General features: G+C 40.9%; 1 protein-coding gene across 3 annotated transcripts in view; it reads right to left on the bottom strand.

Annotated features, from left to right (window-relative positions):
• The window catches only part of PDE4B (phosphodiesterase 4B), a 219,740-nt gene that overhangs the window by 20,299 nt on the left and 180,866 nt on the right, over positions 1-18,575 (bottom strand). For all 3 annotated transcript variants that reach the window (XM_072419412.1, XM_072419413.1, XM_072419414.1), the window contains one exon: positions 2,504-2,616. In XM_072419412.1, coding sequence (XP_072275513.1) covers positions 2,504-2,616 — 113 coding nt within the window. The remainder of the gene's footprint in view (positions 1-2,503; positions 2,617-18,575) is intronic.

The following is an 18,575-nucleotide window of genomic DNA, read 5'->3' as shown; positions in this document are numbered from 1 at the left end:
GTGTGGCCCCTGTCCTATGACCTGCAAATATCCTGCTCCAAAGCAAACTCATCATTTGATTGGTGAAATTATTTTCTTGTGTAGAAACAATGACCTTTAACTAGATGGGAATATTGTTTATTTTCTGCTTGAAATTGTCAGATTGGCACCTCGTTGTCGGTTACAAGTGCACAAGACACAAGAAGATGGGGAAGATGTTTACGGGAAGAACAAGCACCACATCCACAAATGCTGTAAATAACAGAAGTTCCAGTTCTGCTTTTCTTCAGTTCTACAAATTGTTTCCTATTTTCTCTTATTTGGAAGCTGCTTCCTAACAGCTACCCACAGGGGTTACCGAATACCACCAACCTAATAAATACCACCAAATTGAAGCTGAACTTGGGACAATCCTACTTCGCCAGTCTTCTCTAGCCATTATTTATTACCAAAGTCAGCCTTCTGTCTGCTGCCTTTGCATTGGATTGTGAAGAAGCATCAATCTATAGTAGGGTATTCTTTCTTTTTCCTAGTTCCTCTTACTGTAAGCTGCATAAACACCCCTACTAGCTTTTCAGTGCCTCAACCTTGTTATAATAGCAAATTAGTGAATAAAATTACAGTGTATTTACAAACACATGTACCCAAGATCCATTCACAGTAGAGATTAAATTGCAGATATGGCCCTGTACATGACTTTACCAAAATAATTTAGACCCTGTACAATAGGTAACCTCTGCTGCAAATCCCATACCACAAGTCTCATCATAACCTCTAAGAACACACTCCTGTTGTTCTCCAGCAGCTGGAAAACCATCCATATCTTTTATCAGACAAGACTCCACGTACCCAATCAATGTTCGGAAACTCCACAGACAAATTAAATTTAATTAGATGCATGGGTAACTGCTATACTCTGCTTTAGCTGCAGACATAATATAGCAAATGTCATCACAATCCAACTGTTGGCCATCTGCATGGACAAATATGCTCATTGTGTAAATGTACAGCCAGGGCGAGTGTGCAGACACCACCAATGCCAGCCTTATCATAAGGGAAACAATCGACTTATGAAATCCTTACCAACTATTTCCCCCAGCTATTAACCTAGCACCCATTGCCCGACTTGGCCGAAATATGCAAGAAAGAGAATGATGAGCTCACGTCTACAAGAGAGGCTATATAGCTGTATGAAGATTCTTTGTTCCCTTGCAGAATCAACTGTTGTCAAGTTATAACTCCCAGCATGCTCTGCAGAACGGCTGCTGTTACTAGAGAGCCACATTCTTGTAAGAACATTGGCAATGGTATATTTGTGGTTGCAAAATAGATTGCATTGAATGCCAACCATCATATTCATAGAATGCACAACAAAACTCCTTACAGTACAAATAATTCTACCTCCAAGAACACACTCCAGTTGTTCTCCAGCAGCTGGAAAACCATCCATAAGAAATAATTCCAAATCTAGTTTGGATTCAAAATCTAGTTTGGAAGTTATGGACTATGCATATTCGCAAAACAAAATATATTCTAAATGATCAAGAAAAATGCAAAATAAAGTAATATTTAATAAATACTCAGTAACTGATCCATGGGTTGTCCTCTGGTACTAAATCAGTTAAGCAGCACACAATATCAAACAACAAACAGTTCGATTTCCAAAACCAACTTACTAATTGTCAATAAACTAACTGTAACCTTCACTACAATCTAAATCTCAACGTTTCAGGTCAAAAAACACAACATACCAATAGCAAATCAGTACGTTCTTTTATTGTTCCGTTTTTCTGAATTATCCCTCAACACTATGATTCCACCACACAATTCTCCATAATCCAATCAGCTCTAACGCGCTATTTAATTTTGTAAATCAAATATTAAACGATCCTTTCAGGAAAGGCAGTAAAACAAAATAATATTACATGTAATTGTCAAAATGAAAAAAAAAAATCATCTTGTAACAGATATCTTGCTTCCTGGAGCTTAAGCGCTCTTTCAGAACTTGCCTGGTCCTATTGTGTTGTGACCGCATGATATAAACGGGTCCACAAAGCATCTTTAATGCCTTCTACACGCTGGGTTTTACACATAAGGATATGAGTAATGATGCAAAATGCATTACGCTTTAATATCTGTAGGCGAGTGACTTTTGGTTGTTTTTTAAAGCTACCTTAGTGGACACGTTTATATTAAAAGAAAAAAAAAAGTCGCATGTGGGGCCACCATAGGCGTGGGACCACCTACTGTGTTTAAGACCATCGGAATTAAATGTTGCACAAAATGAATAAAACAGACAAATGATAAAAAACCACCATCAGCCAACATTGTTACAAAAAAAAAATCTGCCGGTATTTGTAGTTTGATGGCCACAGGTAAAACAGCTTAACAGTAATGTCCAAAACCTGAACCAAATACTATTTCTGCTCAGCATTCGGCAAAGAAAAAAAAAATGATACCTATAGAAAAAACTTTTTTTTAACCCAAATTTTAAACAAAAAGTTTTGGAAAAGCTTCTTCTCACCTTGTTCGATGCCATTTCGCTGACCGATCTGTAGGTCTGAATGGTCTCCAGCTGATCCAGGCACCAGTCCAGTTCTTCCAAAGTGTCCATGGCTAGTTTTTGGTAGGAGTCCTCTGCAAACAAGCACATTGACATGTAGTCAGACTCCAGGCTCTGCATGGTGGGCTCAGAAGCACCGCAGCTCAGACACACAGTGCTGTAAGAAGAGCAATGCTCCTTCATCATGGGCTGACTATGCTTCTGCCTTGCTCACTAGTGACTAGCACTCTTCTCTCTCACTCCCAGATCTGCCTGTTTTCTATCAGCCCTCTGCTGATGTCAGAAACTTCCTCTGCACTAGGAGGAGGAACTGGCCTGACAGGCTGATCTACATACATCTCCAGCACAGCTCTGCCATTCTTCACTAGCTGCTTACTTCTCAGTATTAATCAGACATTGGCTGCGGCCGCTGGGCTCCATGAAGCAACCCTCAGCTTTCCCAACTCTTTCTTTTTCCTCTAAAATTATTTACATTTTTAAAATAGTATTTCAAGGAATCCCATGTCATCAATGACATATAATACAAAAAGAATGGAACACATCAAATAAAAGTTGACTTTCTAGAGATACATATAAAACCGAAAAACAAAAAAAATTCAATTTTGAATTGTTGAGTTAAATGTGCAAAAGTGAATTTAATAACATTTTTTCTGTAGTTTTGGATAGAATGGGAATGGATTAGGACCCAAGGGTTGCTGGTTTCTTTAAAATGATGACGCACAAAGCGTGTTTGTGTACTGGTTTGTTATTTGTAATGGCACCCCACATGCTCCTTGCTAAACGCAATGCAACGCTACTGTGAGTTTCTATACATCATGCATTTAGTGTGGTGCAGTATGCAAGATTATGAATGGGCTAGTTGGGTGGTTAGCACTTTTGCAGCACTAGGTCCCAGGTTTGAATCTCAGCCAGGACACTATCTGCATGGAGTTTGCAGTCGCTCCCTGTATTTGCAAGGGGGTACACCAGTTCCCTCCCACATTCCAAAAACATATAAGTAGGTTAATTGGCTTCCCCCCAAAACTGAATTTAGACTGTATTATAGAAATGAGGGAAATTAGATTGAGAGCTTCTTTTAGGAACAGTTATTATTATTATTATTAATATTATTAATAAACAGGATTTATATAGCGCCAACATATTACGCAGCGCTGTACATTAAATAAGGATTGCAAATGACAGACTAATACAGACAGTGATACAGGAGGAGAGAACCCTATCCCGAAGAGCTTACAATCCAGTTAGTGACATGACTATATACCTTGTACAGCACTCCGTAATTTGTCGGTGCTATATAAATACTTTATAATAATACATATGGGGTTCTGTTGGTCACGTGATTTTTTCTCAATTTGAACCAATATAAACAATGACATTCAAATTGATCTTTTGCAATTCACTACAAGTATTTAATTGATCTGATATTGATCATGACACAAAAAAGGTTTAAACTTTAATATTAGGTAAACTAATCAGCATTAAAAATCAAATAATAAATCTGCTTGAATATCCATTGAAAAACAATAGAAAAGCACTTTTTTAACCATCTAAATAAACATATTGCATTAGAGAGATTTACCGTCACTTCCTGTCCTGCTGACAATAGTTTATAGGACAGGATGGATGGAAAATCTCTTTTGAATGGTCATCTGAACAGGAATAGAATTGGAATGGTCTAATGGGGAATTCTGCTTTCTTATTTGTCTCTGGGATACAACATAAAGTGAAATCTTACTAATGAATTGCAAAAATAAAATCGGACAATAACCACTATACTTTATCAAGACTTAAAATACTTTCTTCCTATTTTAAAAAGAATTTAACACAAAGTTAAAAACTTTTTTTCAATAAGAATATTCACAGTTGAACGGGTGCTTACACACTTTTGGGTTCAGATGGAAAATGCACAGAAATCCATTTTGGTTTCCATAAAATGAGTGTTCTCCATGATTTTGTATCCTGCTGGCACTGTTCGTGGTCTGAGTAACATGTGTGGGAAGGGAGGAAAACGTGGAGCACATGTACAGGAGGGGAGTGATGCAAAGGGGGTTTCATATTCACCCTCCTGGGATCACATGACATTAGCGGACGTGCCGCCAGAACTGTCACCTCTGAGTTAATAACCGATCACTGCCTGGTCCTCCGCCTTCTTAGGCCGCAGCTGCCCTGCCGATGTTTAATATTTACACAGCGATTGTTAGGGAAAAAAGAGCAGGATTTACTCTTCTGTGCAGCCGGAGTTGTGTTATATAAGGATTTGTGATGGCAACAAAGAGTTGTAATGTGTTGATGTTCATTAGTTATTCATTACACATTCACCTCTATGGTCCCCCAGTGATGGTAACACAGAGGGGTGAACCTGCATGGTGGGCAGTCCTATGGGAAGGAATGGAAGTCAATTCTGCAAAGCTGTTGGAGGGCAAAGCTGAAGAGTAAAACCCCCAAATTGTCTCTTCTGTTTCGTGGAGACTATTAGTGAATTTTGGGGTCTGCACACCTGCTGTGTCTATTGTGAGGGGTTCCCACCACCCCACTGCTGAGTTTCTAGGTCTTCACACTTTCTCCTCCATTAGATGCGGCTCCAGCAATTCCCTTTTTCACCACCCCAATGCTGAGTTCCTGGGTCTACACACTTTCTATGCCCATTATGAGGGTCTCCTTGGGCTGAAATCCCAGGTTTGCACACCTGCTGCACCTATTATGAGGGTTCCCCCCATCCCTATGCTGAAATCTGAGATCTGCACACCTCCTGTGCTCATTATATGGGGTTTCCCCATCCCTATGTTGAAATCCCAGGTCTGCACACCTCCGGTGCCCATTATGAAGGGTTCCCCCTATCCCTATGCTATAAATCCTAGATTTGCACACCACCTGTGCCCATTGTAAGAGGTTTCCTCTATCCCTATGCTGAAATCCTTGTTCTCCACACCTCCTGTGCCTATTACGAAGGGTTCCCATTAGCCCTATGCTTAAATCCCTGTTCTGCACACCTTCTGTGCCCATAATGAGTGGTTCCCCCTATCCCTATGTTGAAATCCCAGGTGTGCACACCTCTGGTGTCCATTATGAAGGTTCCCCCCATCCCTATTCTGAAATCCCCGGTCTGCACACCTCTGGTGCCCAATATGAGAGGTTCTCTCTATCCGTTTTCTGATATCCCAGGTCTGCACAACTCTAGTACCCATTATGAAAGATTCCCCCCATCCCTATGCTGAAACCCCAGGTCTGCACACCTCTGGTGCCCATTATGAGGGATTCCCCCTATCCCTATGCTGAAAGCCCAGGTCTGCACACCTCTGGTGCCCATTATGAGGGATTCCCCCTATCCCTATGCTAAAATCCCAGATCTGCACACCTCTGGTGCCCATTATGATTATGAGGGATCCCCCTATCCCTATGCTGAAATCCAAGGTCTGCACATCTCCTGTGCCCAATATGAGGAGTTGATACCATCCCCATTTCCCCAAATACGAGGGGAGCTTGCAAACACAAAGGTAGAAATTTTCAATTTTCTCAGATGGTCAGAAATGATATGAGGGAAATCCTGTCTTTTGAGATTTTAAGGACTGGTACACATAAGCTGATTTTCCCTTGTGATCCAATAAATGATTGGTAATCTGAACAGAATCCAGCAATCGCCTTATTTTTTAGCTGATTGGCCCTTTAAGTTCCTGCCTGGCTGATTCAAAATGCTTCATATATGGTTTGATTTCTGTACAGGAAGTGAAAATAGTGCAGTGTTAGGAAACATGAACAAAACCAAAACACGCTGGTGCTGAATTACTAAAGTTTGTAGAGAATATTTATTTCTTGGGAACTGAAGCTGAGCTGCAATAGTCAACTTCAAACCAGGAATTTATCCTGCTGTACTTTATTCTGCCACTAGATGTCCACAGTTTGATGGTCAGCATCATTCAGTCCAGTTCTTCAGAGCCCAGAATATCTTGGACAATAAAAGGAGACGAAAGGCTGTGACAAGCTTATCTCTTTTCCAATTTTTTACTTCACAGCAGCTAAAATGATCCTAAACTTTTTCCTAAACTCCTAGCCCTGCCATACAGGGACTGCACAATGGAAGTCATGGGTATGTAAAACTTCATCTGTTAAGGGTAAAGTCAGATAAATACTTACCTTACCCCCATATTTGGACTTCCTCATTCTTCCAGGTGGAGTGGAACATGGAATGCAGAGTAGGTGACCATTGCAAAGAGCGTCTTTACCTAAAATCTCTCCAGCTTTGAATTCCACAGGTCCGGTGAATGGAGACATCATCCTTGCCCAGGTGCCCTGAGCAGAAGATGGTGGTAGAATTTTATACCTTGATTTTTTTCTATATATATAGTAGCAATGGTGGATGTAGCCAACAGAGGGCCCCTATGCAGGCCTGACTTGGGGTCCCCCAGGGGAGCCCCCTGTGGCCCAGGAGGGTATGAAAACTTTTTTACAGTGGCACACTTGTCCGCCCTGTATAGTAGATGATTTAAGGAATGGGTGGAGGGGGCAGCCTGCTTCCATTTAAATGAAAGGTCCACTTTAAAGACATTTTAAAGCCCCCATAATTCACAGCTAACATTTCTCTGTCCATACTCATCCTTGTTTCGTCTTCCCCATACAACCTGGTATATTACACCCCATACCCTGCACTCTGCTGGTCCCATCCATTAATTCTCAGCTCCAGCTGCCCTATGAGGGTTGTCTGCGTCTATGAACATCTTATTTTGTGTTCAGACTCTCAATGTTCCTTGCATGTTCTCTTCTGTACATCTCTCCTCTCGCTCCTGAGCTCAGATCTATAAAACGGACGTATTCTGTACAAATGACTCACTGATCTCTAAAACATGGGGCTACTGAAAGGTGGACACAGAAATAGAGTCGTTCAATACAATTGTGCAAAGTGCTGTACCCATAGCAGCCAATCATAAGCCATCTGTACAATTCATTCTGATTGCAATGGGTTACCTTGGCACTGATTAATTATAACATTGGGCGCAGTGATGACATCATCGGTGTGACATTCTGATATCATATTGCAAGAGGAGACATAAGAAGAACAGAACATAATATTCAATGGTACTTGGTAGGTGCAGCACTCTAGGTGACTGATTTACTAAAAAAGAAGATTATTCACTTTTCAAAGTTTATGTACACTGAGCTTAGGAAATAAGGTGAATTTATGTTCATTTAAGCCTTGCACAGATAGACGTCAGGTGAATGTCACCGGAAAGGACATTTGTGATTGTTTGCATTGACAGATAAACGAGTGAGCACTGTTCAATAGTGAGGGGACGGGGAGTGAGTTGCACCCTGCTCTCCTCTATAGAAATGCAAAATGGTCATCCCCATCGTGGCAAATTGATGAACAATGTGCGGGCACTGTACACATTTCAGATTTCTTTCTCTTATATGACGTGTGCATGCAGCTTTAAAATTTCCGAGTAAATGCAAGGAAAAAGTATTTAAAAAATGGATAATTTACAAATTTTCATGGTCATGGACAGTGGGGTTGATTTACTAAAGGAACAGCGGCTGTTCACATAGCAAAGTGAATCCCTTGGCAAAGGAATATATCACTTAGCCTAATGAATGAGATGAAGCTCTGCTAACTTCAACCTTCCAATCAGGAGCAAGGAACATTTTTTTTTTTGGTTTCATTGCACGTGATTGGTCATTCTTGTAAACTATCACAATATTCTATGTTATGTGAATCATCACTGGCAAGAAGATTGTTCACCTTGGTAAGTGACTAGCCGAAATTCCTTCAGTATATCAACCTCATTAGGTAAACACCTGAAAGTGCAAAAAAAGAATCCCCCAGAGCTGTTTTATAAAAATCATGATATAGTGACAGAGGGGTCATAAATCAGAAGCGTTAAAGCTATTCTACACCTGTGCATGTGGGTTTATATGTGTCTAAACGTGTTCTGTAATACACAATATTGTACAGCACTGCCTAATATGTTGGCGCCATACAAATACAGTTTATTAATAATAAAAATAATAATAATAAGTGTGAATGGGCTCTTAAAGAGGGCCTGTCAGATAGGGTACGGTAATGATGTGAGGTCAGGGGGAAGATTAGTATAGGATGGGGGGGAACCAGGAGATCAGCACCCCCAGATGTGTTAGTGTTACAGCTAGGGTTCCTTGCCGCAGGGCAGCATTAAGCAGAGGGAAATATATAATAGCAATGGCAGATGTAGCCAACAGTGGAACCCAGTGCTGCTACTATAGGAGGGCAGCAGAAAAGGTAATTATTTAGCCTCTTCTATACATGGAGAAGCCTTCTTAAAAGCATTTTATTGAATGACAAGGTCTCTTTATAGATAAATACTCATGAAAAGACTCTGGTCTCAGGAAGCCTATATATGGATAACATTTCACAAATAGGATGTCCTGGAAAAGGGAGAAGTAGAGAAAAGACAAAGCAATATTAAGAATCCTTGATGATCTCAATTACAAGAAACGGCTAATTCAGCCGAAATTATCCTTGGGGGTAGTTAGAGGACTTGAAGAAGTATGAAATGGACAGAGTGATAACTCATCAGTGTGCTGTCCTGTGGACAATCCAGTCTGGAAATTGACACAGCAGGAAAGGATAATCTGTTGCAGTTATTATTAATAAACAGGATTTCTATAGCGCCAACATATTACACAGCGTTGTACATTAAATAGGCGTTGCAAATGACAGACGAATACAGACAATAACACAGGACGAGGAAAGGATCGTGCCCCGAAGAGCTCAGATTCTCCAACCTGTGATTGGACAGTGAAAGGAGAAGCTGATCTCTTTGGCATTGTGTTTTTATTATGACACAGTATATATATATATGGAGCTGCCATATTACACAGCGCTGTACAAAGGCCATAGTCATGTCACTAGCTGTCCCTCACAATCTAACATCGTCTTATGTCTTTAATACCGTCTAAGACAATAAACCTAACTGCATGTTTTTGGAATGTGGGAGGAAACACACGAACATGGGGAGAACCTGCAAACTCCATGCAGATAGTGTCCTGGCTGAGATTCGAACCTGCGACCCAGCGCTGCAAAGGCCAGAGTGCTAACTATTTTTTTTTTCCCTCCATGGATTAGCTCAATGTGCTGCTTCTTCCTTCCCCTTTCAAAGCACTGCACCACAAAAGGCTGATACCAAGTTTGTTTGCATTGGTGTAATATTATTTGTCTTTTTTATACCTTCCCAGAGTTCCGCTTTAAAATCACCCAATGTTTACTTAGAGAACAAAAGCTGCATTTCCTGCGGGTCCTTTATGATCTTTTTTATTATTCTTCGGTTCAGCAATCAAAGTGTCAGTGTTTGATTTCTCCTCCCCGGCGTATTACACCAGAGTTTATATGTGTTAAACCAATAAAGTCTTCTGATTCTCCTGAAAAAGTTTAATAAGCGATGAGTCAGGGAGGATCGAGCTCTGCGTCACCCGGGAGGCAAAACATGGCGTATCGCTGGGTTCACTGCCAACATCCGCGTGGACGGGTCACCGGCTGGGATGAATAAGCATGTTGTGTGTTTGATTCCTATAAACAGAGTAGGCTGATGTGGATATCCTTCAGGTTCTGCAAATATGAAACTTGGAAATTGGCGACTATAAACACAGCCAGCGCCAAGATTACGTGGACGGCCACACCTATGTTATACGATGCCCTGGTTGGCATACCCGCAATGGATTGGGGACAGCAAGCTACATTAAGGTCTATGATACATAGGAAATGTGTTGGCCATATCAGGATTGCCAAGAGACCCAACTCCGAGCCTTGCCAGGAAGGCTGGCAATGTTGATGCCCATCTGTGGCATTTAAGGTCACCAAGTAGGCGTTTTCAGATTATTGGAAGGCTCTTCCATAATAATAATGTACAGCTAGCCCCTGTGACAGCTTAATGTAATGTACAGCTTAATTGGCCCCTGTGACATGAATAATGTGACTTACCAATGCCAATGTGGCAGTATAATCCCTAAAAGAAAGGTGGAGACTGGGAAAATGTTTCCTTTTGCTGCAGCAGACCGCTGACATCATCTCAGCCTAGGCAAAGTCTTTTCACTGAGTTTAAAGCTGCCTAAACCACCCAAAAAATGAATATTCCCTACAGTAAAATTGTGGAGCATTGTGTGCATTATACTACCTTAGTTGGAATAAGCAGAAAAAGGGGGTCAGGAGTGCCCTATAAAGATTTCAATGACAGGGGAAGTTCACTGTCAAACCTTCTTGCTTGCCCCCAGGCTGCCATCAGGCGGGGGACAAGGGGTAATTCTGTACCAAGCCCTAATCAAAAGAGCTTGACTTTTGCAACTTTTGAAATTAGTGAGGGGGGCTCAGGAAGTTTGCTTAGTATGGCACTCAAAATATACTGATAGCGCTCCTGTTTGCCCCCGTCCCAACTGCTTACATCACCAGCTGCACTGTCCAATGGGGTGGGGTAAAAGTATTTGATTGACAGCTCCCCTGTCTATGCAATTCACAGCAGGTGACGTGACCTGGTACAGAAGCAATAATAATGGTATTATTCCAAACCTAAATTTGTGAAATCAGAATTTACCTTTACAACAGCTTTAAGGATGGTATTTTAATAATTAAAGGTGGAGTTTTTTTTCTTAATTATACAGTTGCTTTAAATTATGACATGCCAAATATTTATTAAAGCTTCTTTGTAAAGTTATAGAAAGGTTTACTTTAAAGTATTCTCTTTAAATAAAGTGGTCCTGTTCTATATATATTCAGCGTACTGCTAGGATGATGTGAATTAGTGCTTCTGGGTATGGGGGAATATGTGACATTCAACACCCAATGCCTAAAGGTCACTTACCCCTTGGACAGTGGAAGAGTCCTTTCCCAGGTGTAAATTTAGATCACGCATAATTTATTTACTTTGTCCTGGTGGATAGGCGTTGTGGTAGGAGATCAAAAAGGAAAGTATTAGCGGGGAAAAAAGGGGTAACTATTTCACAAACCTTTACTATGCATGAATAGAGCACACTTGCACCCAACTGTGTGTCATGTGAACGCTGATCTGGCACCACTGATTGGCTGGCATCACCACAATGTCACCTTTGCCACCATGTTTGAGTGAAAGAACCCAGACAGCTGATGTATGCATATTAGAAAAGGAGTAAGGTGTCAGTATTGCATAAAACGATTTAATGTACAGCGCTGCATAATATGTTGGCGCTATTAAAATACAGTTTTTTATTATAGATATTAATATTAATAATAATATCTTTTTTAAAGAGGACCTGTAAGAAACTGCTGATTTTTACTAGCTAGTTACAGAAGGCCAATCACTCTCTATTCCTTGGACCATTTCTCTGCAGCTCTCTGTTGGAGTTTGTTGGTACTGGAGCCTAAAAAAGAACACATGTGACCTAACCAATCCACAGGTTTGGATTCTGCATTGCACATCACGATGATGCCTTTGCCAAAAGAAGCTCCCTTCCTGTACTTTTATAGTAATAAGTCCTTTGAATTATTATTATACTGTATTTTTAAAGTACAATAAATAGGGGTTGCAGATTACAGACATACTTAAACAATGACACAGGAGGAGGAGAGGACCCTCCCCTAGAGAGCTTACAATCTAAGTGGTGGGGGAAATAGTTTGCAATAGGAGGGTTAGAATTCTTAGTTCTTTTGCCTCTCCTGACATTTTCATTTTACACAGCTGTGCCTGAACACCACCGCTCCTTTTTACATGGGGAAACTGCTGCTATAAATACTATATCCACAGCTCACAGTACATTAGCATGGTTGGCATTGTGAAGAATGCCTCTTACATTGCTGGCCATTTAAAAATCACTCTTACCGATCATTTGTATCAGTTGACCTGAGACCTGAAAGTCACAAATTGCTCAAGGAACCCCAAGCAATCTCTGGAGGAACCCCAAGGTTCAACCTCATATTAAGAAAGCTGTACAACAACAGACTGGGCCCCCAGGAACACTCATGCTGCTCCCAAAGAATTATTATCCCAACACCATAACAATTAAATAAAGCAGACAGCCAGCTGCCTATAACTCATGATAAAAGTTAGCATAGAGTAGACCTTTTCTCTGCGGTCATTTAAAAGAGCAAAGCAAAGAACTATTTTTGGAAGCTGTACTTTAATAAAGTTTCTATTTGTCTTTTTGATTCAGCAGCAGAGGATAAAGTTGACAAAGGTTCCTGGAGTGACTACCACCGAACGACAATGAGCTGTTGTCATTTCCCAGAATTCTGGTGACCAATAAACCACTTGTTCATCATGTGACGCCCCTTTGATAAGCTACAAGTCCTTCTAGCTGACAAGAAGCAGGTCACACGTATGAGCAGTGTGGTTTGCTCTATTGCTTCACGGTTTAGGTTTTAGTAAGAAGTGATAAGCTTATCCTGTGACTTCACCTTGACTGGGGTGCCGGCACAGTTCCAGTACAAGCCTGCAAACTCTCAACTGCGTAATTTATCTCTCTAAGAAAATGATTTTTGTCACCTGTAAATGTTTCTTTCCTTCCTCCCCCAGTATTAAAATAAAGATTTACGCACGATCGGACCTGGTTCCAGTAAAAGAATGAGCCATTTAAAGTTGAGGGTTCCTCGATAGAAAACTAAAACTCAGCCTGCTACATTTCATTATATCCGACTCCTCAGTGTTGCAAGAAACTAATTTTTTCTGTATCATTCTATTAATCAGAAATCCAAAAATCTCTCTAAAGATTCAGCTGGAAAGTAGAATTGTTATCGGTAAATGATATACAAAGTCACATGATCAGCAGAACGGGATGTTGCCATATATTTGCCCCGCTTAATATTTAGGAAAATGTTTGCAGAAACCTGAGAATCACATTGAACTATATGACCATGCGGACACCCCTCGATCCAAATCAATGGGTTCTTATGCTTCCAGTGATAGGTTCTGTTAATGTTAGGAGACATTGTGGCTCTACTGGCCAACAATCCCGGGCCCACCACAGGCCAACAATGTGTCCCACCACAGTAGAACATGCTCGGCCTATTCCCTCTGGCGGTTGTGCATGTAGCAGCAAAGGAGTTCCAGGAATTAGTGCTCTGCAGGTTTCAGGATCCTTGTTTCCCTTTAGCTGTGTTTCCCTCTCGGCATCCCCTGCACTGAGACTGCACAGCTAAAGGGGATTTGGAGCTGTGCTGCAGCAGATTAGCAGAATGGTTCCTGAGCAATCCCATGCTGCCATTGACTGCTGGGTCTGTAAAGCCTCTCTGCTCCCAGTCTTCTGTGCCTGTTGTAGCGTTTAGCCTGGAGAGTTTCCATGTGATTTACTGTTCTATCATTGCCTGATCTCTGACCCATTGATTATACGCAGTCTGTACCTCAGCCTGTGACCCCGACTCTCTCTGTACCACATTTGGTGGACTGGTGGTATGACTTTGACTTTGTACTCCGGATTTGCCTGATAGTTCTTGTACTGCTTAATCCTGGGCCCCTGGTCCTCTGCCAGCCCAAACTCAGATGCCATCCTTTGTGCATGGGGGCAACCCTGTGGGGCATGGGGGCAGTCCTGGGGGCAACCCTGTGCTGGGAGATGCAACCTATCTCCTGAGGATGAGCGGGAACTTGCTAAAGGTGAAGACCTCAGCGTTAGATTAAGGGACTGGTGTCTGGTAAATACTGTTGCTGACCAGGGCCTTACATTTAATGGTACAGCTTACAGATACACGTAGCAACTTCTAACCTTGTGGCCACGGTTTGAGGAAGGCCCCTTTCTGTTCCAAAATGACCGCACTCCGGTGTATAAAGGTACAGGTTTGGTGATTTTGATGGGGAGCAATACACCTGCATGGATCCCTGACCTCAACTCTTTTGAAGACCTCTGAAATAGATTAAAATGCTGATTCCGAGACAGGTTCTCCCATCCACAACCCATACCCAACCTTACAAGTTCAACTTTGGCACACATTTCCTAAGACACAATTAAAAAAAATCTTATGGAAAGCTTTTCTAGAAAAGTGAAGCTTGTTATAGGTCAACTCTATATTATGTGTTAAGAATGGAGTGTCCAAGTCCAAGAAGCTCATATGAGTATGATGATGGCCTGGTGTCTACAAACATTTGGCCATATAGTGTGCACATATACAGGGTTGACTGGTAGACATTTTATATATTCTCAGCTCCTAATGGCAAGCACCTTCTGGTTTGTATTTCTTTTTAAAGGAACTTGTCAAGACAGAAAATGGGATTTGATATATTTTGGAGGTACAAGCCCCTCATCTTTGTTTCATACCCTGGTGAGTTTCTGACCTGGGAGCATGGGCACAATAAGCATGGGCAAAATAAGATTATCAGCTGTGAAATTGCACTTTACAATATTGGTAATGGGTTCTCCAGAATTTCTGTACTCATAGTTACGCTTTGGGACCTCACTCTTTCAGTTATGTCAACATTCATTTCTTTGGTTTGAGCTAAATATCCAGTTGGATGAGTCTTCCCGTTTTGTATTTCTTCCAGAGACCAGCTGCAAGACCTCCCTGTCAGAGATCCTGGCTCTGTTCCCATCTACCCTGGAGATTTGGCTGTTCTCACTCTTCATGTTGAATTGTCCATAATAAATAACAACCTAAAGATCCAAAAAGGGAGTGAGAGACCATTGTAAAAGCTCTAGTTATGCAGACCTCAGAGCTCAACTTTTGCCTCCAGAACAACAATTAATATAAATTAACTGCAAATGCTATCAAGGGAATGCTGCAACTGCAGAAAGGCCATTCAATTCTACGATAATTTGAGTTTTAAATCATCTCTAGTCAGGTTTTCCATAGCGCTTCTGGGCACAACTACAGCCACTTGTCAAGTAATTATGAACTGTGCAGTCTCTCTTTCCGAGATCTCAAGAAGATGACTTGAACGAAAGAGCACATTGGGGTCGATTTACCAAACGACAACAGGATGTTCACTCGGCAAAGTATTACTCAAGCTTAATAAACAAGGTGAGGCTGTGTTTACCTAGAAAATTGGATCGTGTGCAAGGGATTTTTGCTTGTAGGTTACTGGATGAATAAAGTAAACACAGTTTCACCTGTTATGAGAAACGCAATGCAGCTATTGTTGGAGAGCATGGAGATGGGAAGTAATGGCCAAGGGGCTGCAAGAGATTGTTGGCACTGAGATGCAACAAAGGATGAAAAAAGTGAAATAAAAACATTTGCTACATATAATTTGATTGGGGTCATTTGCAAGCTACTCAGGCAACTTAGATAGAATGTGGATAGAGCAGCATTCACTTGGTGACCACCACTTGGAGGTCAGTAGGGCAAAGCTGCAGCCACTTTCATCATAGTGTATTTTTGTCCACCGGCCTACGTCAGCTGTGAACTTGACGCTCAGCTTGTGTGTAGCCATATCAGGTCTCTCCTATTGCACACCAGGAGCATCAATCAGTTCCAATACCGCAAGTCCTTGCCATGTTCCTTCTGACATCCCTGTAACCTCATACACATTCCTCCAGGTCCCAGCAGCCCTTTAGATCTTCAGAATCTCCAAACCAGAACCACAACCATGAACCGTCTACCTGCAGGTGCTTTACCTCCTCGCCATAAAAGACGAAGGTGCAGACAGCAGAATGCCATTACAATAAACATTCCATCTGTGTTTGTTCCTTGTTTTTACAACAGGGTCTATATATAGTGAAAAAGCTATTTTTAAAACTTTCTAAAAACAGACTAATCTTAAGTTTTATAGCAGATTTTCTAGTTTTCTAGTCAACTTTTCTGAGGAGGAAGTGACAAATTATTTCAAAATAATTATGATGGATTAGTCTACTGAAATACCAGGTATGGATAGAATTCTGATCTATCATTAGCTTACTCTTTTGCTTTGAGACTCATGTCCTGATTTGCAGCTTTTGCCTCTTTTGTTGCATTATACTATCCAAATCTAACAGACAGAACTCTTTTGTAATGGCATTGATAGGTAGGTAAATTCTGGATATTCTGTGGTTCAATGAATCAGTCACTGATAGGACCTCATTAGCCATAATACTTGTATAGTGATACACTATATGGCTTTGTGAACACCTGATAATCAGTATTATATGAGCTTGTTGGGCATCCTATTGCAAAACCATGGGGATTAATATAGAGATTTCCCCTTTTCGTCTGCCTCCACTCTTCTGGGAAAAGGCTTTACATTAGATTTTGAAGCATGTCTGGGGAAATGTATACCTATTTATCATATATTAGGCCAGGTACGTTAGACAAGAGGACATTGTGCAATGTTGGCATTCCAATTTATCCAAATGGTTTTCAGTATGGTTTCACGTTGGAGCTTTTACAGACATTAAAGCCCTTCTGCACCGGGCACATCAAAATGTCCTTACAGTGTTAGCTTTGTGCACAGTCATGCTGAAAAAATGGCCACCCCCAAAGTGTTGCTAAAAGGTTAGAAGCATACAATGGTCTAGATCTGTGTTTCTCAACCAGAGTTCCTCAAGAGGTTGCTGGGGGTTGCTTGAGCAATTTGTGCCTCTCCAGTCCACCATTGATCTTTTTGACAATTCGTATAGGTGACCATCTTTCCACTGACCACCATACCAATATACTGGGAACTGTGGATATAGCAGTTACAGCAGGGGTTCCCTGAAGGCCTCAAACTTTTTTTCAAGGGTTCCATTGAAAAGTACAGATCATGCTACAGCATACAAAGACATAGAATGTCTTTGTATGCTGTAGCATGATGTGTACTCTTCAATGGAAACCCCTTATCTCAATATTTTGGCCATATATTGTATTTTCAAACAGGCAATGAATTCAGAAGATCATCTAGTTCTTGCATTTCTGATTGTAGATCAGTAAAAGAACGTTTATCCCCTGTGCAGATAACCCAACTGCCTGCAGTAATACAAAGTGGGTCTCTGCCATTGTTTGCAATTAGTTTAGACCCTATGCCCCTGATTTATTAATCTTCCTAGCGGTACATTTCTGTCTGGATTTATATGTCTAAAAGCGGTAGATAGTTTTTCATGAAAAATTATTTTAAAGTATAATATAATAGTATGAGTATAATAAAGTTTGAAACGCAAAATCAGAAAAATAATAAATTAAAAAATATATATATATATTATCCTGTAAAATAAATGTTCTTGAAAACAATTTACTGCTTTTACACATATAAATCCAATGTATTGCATTCAATACAAATGGATATTAATTTTCCTGCCCCGCCGGCAACGTACACACGCACCAACGTCACCGGGAGAAGACAGCGGAGGAAGAAAAAAGAAGACAGGGATCGCGGCGATAGACAATGCGGGACGTCGGCGGATCAGGTAAGCGCTCTATTTACTATTACTTGCTATAGGTTTACCTACCCCGAGTGTGACTGCTTTCAACTTTTTTCTACCCCGAGTCACACTCAGGGTTACCGCTAGAGAGGTTAAAGCTCTCCAAGGCTAGAGAGGATACAATCATCAGTGAAGCTGGGTAATTCAGCAAACCTTGGATGGATCTGGTCCAGGATTGAAAACATTTGCTAATAAATGGCAAATTACTTTTAAGAAATACATTCCAAGTTTGCTGGATCGCTTAACTTGATGAAAATGTATCTTCTCCAATCTTGGAGAGCTTTAATAAATCAGACCCTATGAGTCTCTTACGGTTCCAGAATACAGGTAGTTAGGTTAGGTTTGTTCTTAAGTTGAATTTGTATGTAAGTCAGAACAGGTACATTATTTTAATGAATGCAGTTAGGACAGATATTTGTCTCAACATATTATTATGCAGTGTGGTGTCAGTTACTGTATAAAATCTTCACTATGAGCTAATCACAAACAAAGCAAAAAACTTTATGGAGCCCCGACATTCATTAACTTCTGGAGAAAGCTGTGCTTTGATATGCAAAAGGAAACAACTGCAGGGTTTGTCTTGGTCATTAAGATGATTTACAAGAGCTTGCAGAACAGCGAAAGACTTCTTTTGCAAGTCATGCCAACTGCCCCCTCCCACTATCAAGCCTTCATTCTGCACATGAGCAGGGAAGAGCAGGAAAGCCCCGTTCATACCTAGGAGTTGTCAATATGTCAGATG

This window comes from Pyxicephalus adspersus, chromosome 8 (genome assembly GCF_032062135.1).
Source record: "Pyxicephalus adspersus chromosome 8, UCB_Pads_2.0, whole genome shotgun sequence".
Lineage (NCBI taxonomy): Eukaryota > Metazoa > Chordata > Amphibia > Anura > Pyxicephalidae > Pyxicephalus > Pyxicephalus adspersus.
Note: the sequence above shows the minus strand (reverse complement) of the source record. Positions and strands in the feature narration are given on the sequence as shown.